The sequence below is a fragment of the Phoenix dactylifera genome, chromosome 5, assembly GCF_051530095.1.
Source record: "Phoenix dactylifera cultivar Ajwa chromosome 5, Ajwa_hap1_PhDact_Kaust_v1.1, whole genome shotgun sequence".
Classification (NCBI taxonomy): domain Eukaryota; kingdom Viridiplantae; phylum Streptophyta; class Magnoliopsida; order Arecales; family Arecaceae; genus Phoenix; species Phoenix dactylifera.
Genome location: NC_143194.1, coordinates 32342657 through 32354978, shown reverse-complemented (window position 1 = coordinate 32354978; position 12322 = coordinate 32342657). Strand labels below are relative to the sequence as shown.

General features: G+C 38.4%; 1 protein-coding gene across 3 annotated transcripts; it reads right to left on the bottom strand.

Moving 5' to 3' along the window:
- Positions 1 to 3719: 3719 nt before the first annotated feature.
- LOC113462457 (uncharacterized) lies at positions 3720 to 8801 on the bottom strand. Of its 3 annotated transcripts, XM_088722420.2 has the most exons (4): positions 8177 to 8801; positions 7850 to 7970; positions 7655 to 7747; positions 3720 to 5948 (listed from the first exon to the last, which is right to left on the bottom strand). In XM_088722420.2, the coding sequence occupies exons 3-4, from the start codon at positions 7693 to 7695 to the stop codon at positions 4202 to 4204; spliced, it is 1788 nt and encodes a 595-aa protein (XP_088578546.1). In that variant the 5' UTR covers positions 7696 to 7747; positions 7850 to 7970; positions 8177 to 8801; the 3' UTR covers positions 3720 to 4201. The 3 variants fall into 3 exon arrangements, with proteins under 3 accessions (XP_088578546.1, XP_089787023.1, XP_089787024.1); XM_089930897.1 differs by lacking the exon at positions 8177 to 8801 and having other exon boundaries at positions 7850 to 7987; XM_089930898.1 differs by lacking the exon at positions 8177 to 8801 and having other exon boundaries at positions 3720 to 5922; positions 7850 to 7987.
- Positions 8802 to 12322: the final 3521 nt, after the last annotated feature.

The window sequence follows — 12322 nt, the reverse complement described above, 5'->3', positions numbered from 1 at the left end:
GTAAAATTGTTCCAATCTAAACTTTTGACTCGTCAGTGGCATGTGCCGAGCTTCGAGCAGCCTGAGAGGATATCTGCTATGCGAGACGAGTACTGGATGCGGACCGTATCATTCTTGAGGGAGATTTGGTTACGATGGTTGAGTAGATCTGGAATCGAAGATGCATAGCTGAGGACTAACTGCTGATCCATGAGATTCACCAATTGCTGGGGGAGTGCCACTAGGGGTGGCAATCGGGTCGGGTCGGATCATAAACGGGTCAGATCACATGCAGGTCGGGTCAAAAAATTATAAACCTGAACCTGAACTGTTTATTAAACAGGTCAGAAATTACAACATGAACCTGACCTGTTTATTAAACAGGTAACCCGACCCAACCCGTTTAACCTGTTTAATAAACAGGTAACCTGTTTATCCAACCTGACCCGATCTGTTTAACCTGTTTGCCCAACCTAACCTGTTTAACCTGCCCAACCCGACCCGTTTAGACCTGTTTAGACCTGTTTAACTTGTCCAACCTAACCTGTTTAACCTGCCCAACCCGACCTGTTAAGACCTGTTTAGACCCGTTTAACCTGTTTAGACCTGTTTAACCTATTTAACCCGTTTAACCTATTTAGACCTGTTTAACCTGCCAACAGTTAAACAGGTTAAATGGTTTAAACGGGTCAGACATCTAAAACCCGTATCTGACCCAATTAATAAATAGGTTAAACGGGTCGACCTGTTTACGACCCGAACCTGTTTAGGCCAAACCCAAACCTATTTATGACGGGTCGAACACGGGTCGGTTTGGCGGGTCGGGTCATATTTTGCCACCTCTAAGTGTCACTCCTAACAGGCTTTACACGTCTATAGGAAGGCAAATAGGCCGCTGATTAGGTTGCCTCTTTTGCAGCTCATTACTCTGGTGAGTTTGTCTGGTTGGACAGTGAGTCCCTGCCAGAGCTTTTATGTAGCTTTTTGTTTTATGATTTTATTGGCCGCATCCACATTCGTTACATGTGAGCCACCGTTGTACCAAAAAAAAAAAGAATTGTCCCAACCACATGTGGAGGGAGACGCCCTCACACCCATGCTCATCGTCCAAAAGTTTTTTAGCGAAAAAATTCTTAAAGTACCAACCTATCATCTTCACTCGGTGATTGCAGGAGCTGATCTTCGATCAAGAAAGGATGGTATAAACATGCATGTGGATTAGGAGCATCCACATGAAGTATCCAGCCTACTAAATCTAATAGAATGGAAGGGGATTCAATGTAGCAGTCCAAAATTCAAGCAAACCATAAGCTTCAAACAGAGAAAAACTTAGCACCAAATAATTCGGCCCAAAGCATGTCACCAAGTATAGGATGGTCTATCTGTAGGCAGTGCTTGAAAATCAAATGAAGAAACTTAGAATGTAAATCAGCAAAATCATGGGAGACTGGAAGAAAGAATAGTAGTAAGTGCAATTTCTCGATCATATCTTAAGTAACAAAGAATGCTCAGTTAAAATAAACAAATGAGCATAGTAAGTGCAATTTTTCTTGACAATTACTTTCTTCTAAAAAAGCAAAATATGAAACCAGCTACTAGATTTGGCCTAATTCATCTGCATCAAAAAACAGACTGCAATAGAGCAGTCCCATTATTCTTGTTTCTCTAGGAAAATGTTCCAATGCAGGTTTCTCCTTCGGAGACAAATATCTTCTCATTGATCCCAACAATAAACATGCAATAAAGCAGGATAATAAAAGACATAATCTCAGGGCATATAGCAGTAAGTATTCCTTTAGATGATCAGGCCCGGTTTGCTAAGTGCTCTGACATGCAAAACTACACATCAAGCTAGGGTTGCAAAAGGGTTAAGCCAGACTAAGGCAAATGCTTGACCCCAATCCAACCTGATTTCATGTTTGGGTCATGATTTTAAATCCAGATCAAATCCATTAGCTGATCGATCGGGCTGAGTTAGATCTGCAAAATGATTTTGGATCCAACGGTTTATTCGGTTCAGATCAGGGTCAAATAATTATGCTAACAAATATGACCCAAATCCAAACCATAATGTTTCAGTATGGGTTGTGACCAGGTTAAGTTAGCTTTGCAATTCAATTCAAGAATCTAGGTATTCCTTCATAGCTAAAATAATAATTAACAATTAAATATAAATTACTAAATAGCAACATAGAACTAAAAAGAGTCCACTTAAACTCGAATTTTCATTCAAAAACTATTAGCCTCGTCTAAATAATTGATCATTCTTAAGTTTACAAACTATAATTTTTGAAATAGATATTGACATATTTTAGAGCAATATAAATAAAAATCTACCAAAACATGCAATGATATTTAAATGTTTAAATATAATTAAGTGAAAATAGATGAGAACAATTATAGTTGTTGAGAAGAATAAAAATGAATTAGTTTAAATGAGAGTTTATTCAGTGAATTGAGAAAGATATTTTTTGGTAACATTGAAAGGAAAAGAACGAAAAGAAGTTACAAAGCAGAGAAGAAGAAGAAAGAACAACTAAGGATAAATGAGACGACCTTCATGATCCCGCTCATAGAATGAAGCCAACACCCCCCATTCCAACCTTTAGCGAACCATCAACTGATTTAGATCAGTTGGGCCTCATTCAGTTTTTTCAGTTGGGCTGGATCAGGTTTAGATCAGGTCAGTCCCATTTTTTATTAACCCAAATTAAACCGACGTATGGCTAGTCAGATCGGATCGGGTCAAAAAATACAAAAACCAGACCCTACCCGAAATTTAGATCAGGTCTCATTATTGAACTGACCCAACCAATGGGTTTTCAAATACAAATCGGGTTCGGCTAGTTGGATAATGAGCAGATTGATCCGACCCATTTGCAGCCCAGTAGTGTCAATCTATGTCCGTCAAAATACACTGTTGCGTCAAATATTTCTCTTTTAGCTTTTGTGGTTTAGGTATCGCTCTCAGATAAATGTTCAAGAAAAACCCAGGATATGGCACATTGGTACTCGTACGCATGATCTAGTTTGTATATTCCAGTAACTTAACAATCTCGAGACATTTAAATTAAACCAGTCAAGGTGCTAAAGAGATAAATAACGGAGCTAAAAGAGACTGTCAACTTTTGTTTGCATGGAACGTTGTTTAAAACACCACTAAGGAATAGTTTCACGGGTTTGGGATGTTTCAAAAGTTGGTTCAGAAGATTAAAAAGCATGCATTTCCAGATGCCTGCTTCACTTAATCCTGCCAAAAAAAAAAACGAGTAATATTAAAGAGCATTTTCATCCATCACTAAATGATACGATCATATAGAAGGACACAAAAGCCTTATCTCCCAGCAAGAAGCAGATGCTTTAAAATGTTAAATCCCTCCACATACATGCATACGTACACACATGCATTACATACACTTGCATGCATGCATGCATGTTTGTATGTCTGTGCGTATCCACATGCGTGTGAATAAGTTTCAAACCTGCTCCCATGAATGCACAATATTCTTGCAATAATACGGCAGCCACTGAGGTAACCCTCACTAGATGAGTGATTATTTGGTTCAAGTCAACCCAAATGACACAGCAGATAGCAGGAGGAACAATATCACAAATGAGAGCCTCTGTGGGAGCTGAGCCCTGAGTTTTTTATGGTAAAATAGGTAAAGAGCATCCATGAAGAAAGTTCGAGATGCTCATAAAATAAACTCTCTCCTATGATCTTTTTTTTTCTTAAAGAAGAGGAAAATTGTATGCCATGGCACGATATGTCATGTAGAATACCCATTTCCATATCTCCTATTATATTAAATCAATTATGCCTTGTCACACACCAGACCCATGGAAGCACAGATAAAAGAGGAGAAAAGGAAGAAAAAAAGTTCTGTTATTTGAAACCTGGGTTCTTCAAAGAACAATATATGTTCCAAGCTTGAGCTCCAAAACTATAATTCTTTCATTTTTTAATGAGACTTGTTACAAACACTAATGTAATGGAAAATCATACAACTCAGGCTAATGAAAAGATAGAGCTAGGTGCACTTAAGCTTGAAAGCTGTTGAAACTGGGAACTCAGACACCTTGGAGTCACGGATCACAGTACTCAATATGGAGGAAAATTCTCCAAAGAACTTTATCAGAGATCAAATCTCTCTCATCATCTTCTTACATCCTCAGAACTAATGAATACTGATGAATGAATATGGGCACTTGAGCATAGATCCTAAGTTGGAAGCCTTTCTCTTGGATGGTATTTTGTGTAAAGCCGATGGTATCTTTCACGGTAGTAGTCGACAGCATTTTTCATCTGCCTTATATCCTCCTGCATCTCCTCATTCCTAGCTTCCAGTTCCTTTTCCCGTGCCTCCACCTTATTCTTCAGTTTCTCCAAATCATGCTGAGAGTTCGAATGCCTCTCTAACAGTCTCCCATCTTCTTCCAGCCTCTCGTCCATTGCCCAATTCGTCTCGCGCAAGACCATATTTGTTATATCTGTGGATAAAAACGTACTTATCAACACATCATTCTGATCCATCGTTCTTTTATACCCACGAAGCAGTGGCAGTGCCTTCTGCTTCTCCATTTGAATCTCTTTGGTGCAGTTAGATAGTTGCCACAGGATAAGCTCACAATGTTCCTCAAAGACAGTTTCCAGCGTCTGGAGTTCATCACTTATAGCAGCCACCATGGACTCAGCCACACATTTCATCATGCTTTGCTGCTCTTCCATTAATGTCAAAGCTTTGTGCATATCACAATTTGCTTCAGAGAGTATGTTTTGATCCTTAATCATCTTCTCTTTGTATTCATTCAACAAATTTTCTATCTTTTCATTCTTGGCCTTTTCAGCTTCATACTGTTCAAGCAATTCGTCATTGTTCTTCGATAAAGAGTCAATTTCTTGATTCTGCTTGTTGATTTTTGCCACTAGATATTTTATTTCAGCATCCATTTCTTTTTTAATGTTACTAGATTTGCAGCTGAGGTTGGAGTTCTCAGCTTCTTTTGCTTTTATTTCACTTGGCATATCTGAAGTTTGTTTCTGGGTCCAGATTTGAACTTGCTGCGCTAGAGACAATTTCTTCTCTAACCCTTTTGACTGTTGTCCAGGTTCCTCTGCATCTTTTGTGGCAGTTTGATTTCTCAAAGCATGTGCAACAGTCGCTGAAGACATACAGTCTTGTGCAAGGTCCTTATCTTTCAGTATCTTTTTCAGCCTCTCTAAATTCATTTTTGCATCTCCAAATCTCCTTGAAACTTCGGCAGCTTCAAACCGCAATTGAGAATTAGCAGCCTTGCGGCACTCCACCTCACTTCGCAGGTAAGAAATGATCTGCTCATCATTCTGTTGCTTCTCAATCTCAACTGTAATATCTCCCAACTTTTCTGAGGAGGATAACTGAGTTTGCATCGTTCCTTCTTGAGACATTGCACTTTCCAGTATTGATGCCATCAAAGATGCATCATGGCCTACATCCACTGGTTCTAGCACAGTGTCATCTTTCTTTGATATTTCAGTAGCACATTTCTGTTCCACATCAGCCACGTTCTCTTTCTGATTTTCTGTTGTGAGACCCAGACCATCAGTTTTAGCCTGCAGTGTGGAAGCATCATCTGCAATGCTCTCATTCATCACTTGCTTCTCATCTTCTGAATTTCTGTGTGTGGATTTATCTACATTGTCCCCTTCTCCAGTCCCAGAATCTTCCAATTCAGGCTGATTCTGAAGAACTTGGCAGTCTTCTTTCACAACCTCAGCATTTGCTACTTCCTCTTTCTGGGTTTCTGTGGCGAGACCTAAGCCATCAGGTTTAACCTGCAATACGGAAGCATCTTCAGTAGTAGCACTCTCATCCATAGCCTGCTTCTCATCCATATTCAGCTTCTCTTGTGTACTGAATACCCCTGTTGCTACAGCATCTAGAATAACTGCTTCTTCACCACCTTGGTTGGCATCAGTTTGAACACTCCTGTTAGAAATTACTCATCATTTCTTCTACAGCATCTTAACAATTATGGCAATTATAATTTAGAGGAGACATAACAAGCCTACAGGCACAGAAAAATTAATTGCATTGCTGGCTCCAACTCAACAGTTATCTGTTAAAATTCCATAGTACAGCTTAAGATGACCATAAAAAAAGAAATCAAGATTTTGCAAATTAAAATTTATGGGAGATATGCAGCAAACATGAGTATAAATTTAAATTTATTTGCTGATCGATCTGAACTGAAAACAACTTCTTTGACATATGAAGCTCATAGTGACCCCCACCTACTTCAAATCCACATGATGTTATCACTCACTAGGACACTATAAAATTGTCGCCTCTCATCAAGAAAAGAAAACCATCCATATTTGACCTACAGCAGAATTATCATAAGTTAACAGGGGTTTCCATGCTGCACCATTATGCTTTATCTAAGACACCACAGTAAATAATATTGGCACGGCAAGAGCATCAGCTTTATATACAGAGATCTACATTAACATTACTTCCAATATGGATTCAAGAAACTGAGCTCCAAGAACAGAAAATACAGTGGCTTAGCTTCTTGATATCATTTTCCTCCAAAATAGGGGATTGATTAATAGACTCAAGAAGCAGAGCTTCAACGAGCTAAGTACATTTAGTAATCAAGATTCTCGTAGTTTGCAGGTGTGGGAACTCAAAAAAGAAAAGAAGTGGAAAGAGAAGAAAAACGGCAAATAAATCAAGACTTTTCTGACAAAAATTTTGATTATAAACTTAACATACAAATAATTCTTCAAGAACTAATGAAGGAATTATACATAAAAAATTTTCATTCCCAATAATGTTCTCGAAATCTCTAATCATTTCTTTATTGGCAACAAGGCTCAGCTAATTATTTACAGCATTTGGAACCAAACTCCATCATAAGAATCCAAAACAAGAGATCAGAGAAAAACAAAGAGAGAATATGGGTATTCTTTTTTTTTTTTGGGCCTTCCTAAGCAAGATGATGGGCATTCAAGAAGGACGTGTCAAAAACGTCATTGCTATGATTTCTTTCCTTCCAGTACTAAAATTATGAAAAAAAGAAAGCGACAACAGCCATTTATGGCAAAGATAAACAGGATAAGGTGCCTCTTCTATCAACTCACATCAAAAGGAAAGCAGCAGAGAATAAAGTAGGAGAAACACATATGAATCAAGATTTTCTGTCTGTCTTCGATTGTAAATTTAATAGGCAAAGAATTCTTCGACAAGTAACGAAGGATTTTGTGTGTGTGCGCGTGTGCGGAGAAGAAATGAAGCAATGAAGGAATTATAGGGAACAGTTTTCATTTCTGGTAAAATCTCGAACTTTGAAACCTCTTATGACATCAGTAACAAGGTTCGGCTTCGTTCACCTTTGAAGTAAGATGATGGCAATTCAAGAAGAACAGTTCGAAGAGGGCATGGTCATCATCTACTTTTATTCCCGTGCTAAGTTCATGAATAGATTTCAGAGAGTAGCTATCTATGGAAAAAGACAAAAAGAGGAACCGGCATTTCGATTCTATCAACTCACACCAAACGGAGAGAATCAAAGAAGAAAACAAGAAAAGCCTAAATGCATTATCTCGAATGAAACAAGATAACTTAGAGAACATCTTTTATTCTTTTTCGAGAAATAACTTAGAGAGTATCTTTGGGGAAGAATTACTCACCTCGAGATCGCCTTCTTTCCCCTTGTTCCTACGTTCGCCATTCTGTGCAGCCTTCTGAACCAAGAACACACGCAGAAGAAAACAAAGAGTTCTCTGCAAGAACCCAAGAACAAGAAAAGGTCTTGAAGTACTAGTAATAGAGAGAGAGAGAGAGAGAGAGAGAGCCTCTTGAAGGTGGTTGGAATGGTGGATGACCTTTTCTTGGAATCTCCAGTATGCCTACAGGAAACCACCTCCCGTGTGTTTCTTGAGGGTGGTGGTATGGGAAGGCCTATTTATAGTAGTCAGAAAGACTAACACACCCTCAGCTGGATAGCTGTTCATAAGGAAAAAGCCAAGTTAGATCAATAGGAGTCAGGAGAGTTCACTATATTTTCTATGAGAATTTTGTTTTTTTTTTGAGGGAAGAGGAAACACCTAAGTATAATGCAAACACAGATAATATGTGAACATTTTATCGTAAGATATGTGAAGCTAGTTGGAAGATGGCTCCTAAGTTGAGATTCTAAAGATATGCACTACCAGATAGGCTAATCAAGGGATGTTAAAGGATTGGATGGTTAAGCTCTTGGTCAGTCTTTTGATCGAACAGGTGCAAGATTTCAATCAAAATATCCATGCCGGATGCGCACCAATATGTGCTGGCTCAGAGGGTGAGGTGCCTACGAGATAAACAAAAACAAAGTATTACTTTGAGAGGTAAAGACTGGAAAAAGGAAGAAAATATATATTGAGGAAAGCATAAGGACGTTGCATTTTTCTTTTCTTTTTTTGAGTTTGCAGATCCTCTTTTTTCTTCTTCTTAGCCTTCATTTTTGAAACTCTTTTTTGAGTGAGAAAGATGAGAAATGCTCGGACGCCTTCTTTCACCTCTCTTTTCATCCATGATCCCAACTTAAAAGCCCAAATAAAATGACCCAGAGAGAAATCTGAGACATTTGGTAGTTGGATTAGGAGGAGGATTTTGCAGCAGCAACAATTGATAGGCTGCTAAGGTTAGAAAGCGTTTTGTGCTCCCTCTGTATCCCAATCTTCAGATGCCAACATAGTCGGGTCGGCGGTTTATCGGGCCGGATATCGGGCCTTGGCCAGGTTGGATTTGGTCCAGCATGTATACGCCAGATTGGACGTTTGAAATTTTAACATCGAGTGCAGGTTAAACCGGATGGGCTCGAACTCAAGCTGATTAACTTTGTAACTATTTTTGGATGTTCTTCTTGAGTCTAGATCCTCTGTGGTGCATATTTTGCAATGCAAAGAGCAATACATGCTCGGGTTGCTTGTCACGTAGCCCATCTTGGAAATGGAGGGCTCTTGCTGATCTCGAAAATGGAGAACGACCGTGTTGGGATGCCAAATATGTGGGGTAGAGAGGTTGCGCAAGAGCCCTCCATTTCCGAGATGGCCAACATGGTGGCAATCCAAGCATGCACTGCTCTCTGGTTTGCAGATTGCGGTGCAAAAGTTTATGATAGGGGGTTGTTTCTCTACCATATGATAAGTTTATCGATTCCAATATTTGTAGAAATCCTAAATCATATCCCAGTTTCACAGAAGAGCACATATACATATTACCATTGAAGGAGCAAGGTGAGCCACCACAAAAAGTGGAGAGGTCTGAGGGGAAAAAGGTATATTTTGGATCACAGCTCTAAAATTTTGTTTGCCTTTTTTCATTATAAATGATGCATGCAATGTAGGTTCTGCATATTGATTATATGATATCCAAAACTTGACCAAAGTTAAACAGAATATGACTGCAATTTCGTGATGTAATTTGCACTCTTTTTTAATTATTTTACCGATGGAATATGTGCACTCTGAGATCATTCAACCATCTTTTCGGAAAAAAAATCACCTTGACCATCATTGTTTCTAGAATGTATGCGAAGCTGATGCCATTCTGTGGTGCAATGGTAGTATGTTTACCTTAGATCAAAATGTTGCATGTTTACTTCATGTCAAGTTCCTGATACAGAGCCTAGTTTATTAGAAAAACTTTTACTGCTTCAATTTTTTTGTTTTTCATAGTTTCGGTTTGAAATTTAACAGAATGAACCTAGACCATAGAGGGTAGCTCCAAAAAGGTATGGCTTACGGAAGGATCCTCAAAAGATGCTGCAATGGGTTTGAAATTCTCTTTGAAACTATCAATTGGTAAAGTCAAGTTATATCAAGAACATGGTTGACTGGAGATATTTGAGAAGAGCGGGGATTATAGGTTAAGACATTGTTAATTCTCACATTTTGGAGAAAGGGAGACACCTTCAAAGCAAATTTAAAGCAAATTTTGTAGTACTCTAACCTTCAGGTGAACTAAAGCAAATTTAAAAACCACAGTGTTTTAAACCTCACAAACTACTGTGTCATTCTCTTATTTCACATACTTATGGCATTACAAATCCCACTTTCATGGTAATGAAAATGCTGAAGTTCTATGCTCTGTTTTCCCACTGCTTTGTTGGCCCCTTCCCTCATCATTTCAGGAAGGGTCTTTTTCCTCATATTCAACCACCATTGAATGAAGGATGCTGGCTCTTTCCATATCACATGAGCTAGGACTTCACTCATAAAGTCTAGTCAAAAGGTATTATTTAGAATTTTTTTGTGCTGTATCAGTACCCAAGATATATCCTTTGCATAGCTGATGTGGGACTAAATACACATCCACACAGATCCTCACAAAACTATTACAGATTGTGAGATTACCATATAAGCATGATGGTGGGAGGCTCCAATTGATGTGATCCATGGGAAGGGCATCCCAAGTTATCTGACATATGGATTTGAAGTTTTCAAGCTTGAAGAGAAGGGAGTTGTAGCATATATGGGAAACGATGCTGAATGTTATCTCTCGTGTGATGGGCAGTTTATGCAGCAAACTGACGTTAGGTACAAGTGGGTCAAGGTGGAAAGAATAGGGGACCAAATGCTCTTCTTGGACTTCAATTGCTCCATTTCTCTTCCCACCGGCTCCTTGCCTAATTGACCTGGAAATTGCATCTATTTTATGGACGATTTTTTTCCCTTTTGATGAGCATTTTAATAGACAAATTATGGGTTTTGATGAGACATGCCATGACATCAGAGTGCTAAACTTGAAAGATAAGAGCAGACCGCCTTACTGTCCAGAGGCTCCAGATTTCCTCTTGCCACCTGTTCAGGTCCCTCCTGCTCTATGTTTTACTCTTTTTTCTTAAAAAATAAGCTTTTCATATTTGAGAATTTATAAGTGCCTTTGGCCAGAATACTCTCTCATTTTCTGGCAACAAATTGAACTTGCAGAGTGGATGGCATGAAAGCAAAAGAATAATGAAAGATTCCATGAAAGAATGATTTATAGTCAAGGTTTCTCGGCCCAGTACCCCTTTCTTTCTGAACAGAGGAAAGTTCAAAAAATTTGCACTCCATCGATGGTGTTGGGGAGGGGGGTTGGAAGTTTTAACAACATTACATGAGGAAGCCAGAAATGTTTTTCCTTTTCTTTTATCAACCAGAAGTAGTTTTTGATTGCTTAAGAACCAGGTATGTGGAGAAGGAATAATTTATTCAACATCAGGACTTACTTGTTCATGCATCAAAGTTATAAAGATTAAAACATGCTTTTAAACCCTGCACTGTCTATGTTAGTGTTGGTAAAAGAGTTCTTGTTGCTTTAGCAAGGGTTATCACAGCAGAAGAGTCACTTAGCCGGTTCTCTAGACTTCGTCCATACCGATTACTTATGCAGGTTAGGGTTATTAGGTAGCTGATATTATCTACAAAGCCACCAAAAAAACTTCTGAATATGTTTTACTAAATTGAGAAGTCATCTATTAAACCAAACTGAAAACCCCCAAGTACTGATTTATTGACTCGAACTCGGTCTATGTTGCTACATGTTATTAGCTTTACTCAGATATCCATAGCAAACAAATCAGCTAAGAAACCTATGGAAAGGTTATGGTTCCAAGTTCAGATTCAAAATTTGGCTTTGGAGAGGCAACCGGTACACCTTACATGAAGAATTTAATTGAAAAATAAATGCCTATTGCTTTTGTTTTTTGAAAAAGAATCTACACTTTCTCAGATTCCTACAGGTTAACTAATCTGAGAAATATAACCTTCTCTATTAGCTACCACAGATGGAAAGCATTTTCAGAGATGCTAGTCTTAGCCAAAGAGGGGCCGTAGACTGAACTGGTGCAATCATATTGAAGGCATCTTCACATTTAGCGAGAAACCAGATAACTATAGATTTTGTATATATGGAAGATCCCTTTGGTTCTTTTAAAAGTACTTTTCTGAGTACTTTTAAAAGTGCTTTTAAAAGTACTTTTAAAAGTGCGTCCATCTCCGGTGAATTCTATTAGGTTATCTGCTTAAAATATTTTAGCTTCGAAATACCCCTTATTGTCTAACTAGAAAAATGTCACAACCCAGGACCTCATCCAAAATGGCTAGCCGGAAGATATTATTTAGATTCTTTAATCCTATATAAGTACCCAAGATTTACTCAAATCTAATTATAAACATCATGATCAGCCCGTGGTTAGCCCCAATGGATTTGTATTGCAGTGTCCTCTAATCTACATAAGTTATGGAACATGTCTGCTCTGATATCATTCTTTAACAATTCAGAAACTCACCTAAAAAGACTAGCCGGAAGGTATTATTTGGGTTCTTTGA

Bases quoted from the DNA above. Each gene is read 5' to 3' on its own strand.
- LOC113462457 (XM_088722420.2), bottom strand. From the start codon at position 7,695: ATGGCGAACGTAGGAACAAGGGGAAAGAAGGCGATCTCGAG. The intron at 5,949-7,654 runs GTGAGTAATTCT...AATTTCTAACAG, and splicing joins GGAAAGAAGGCGATCTCGAG to GAGTGTTCAAACTGATGCCA.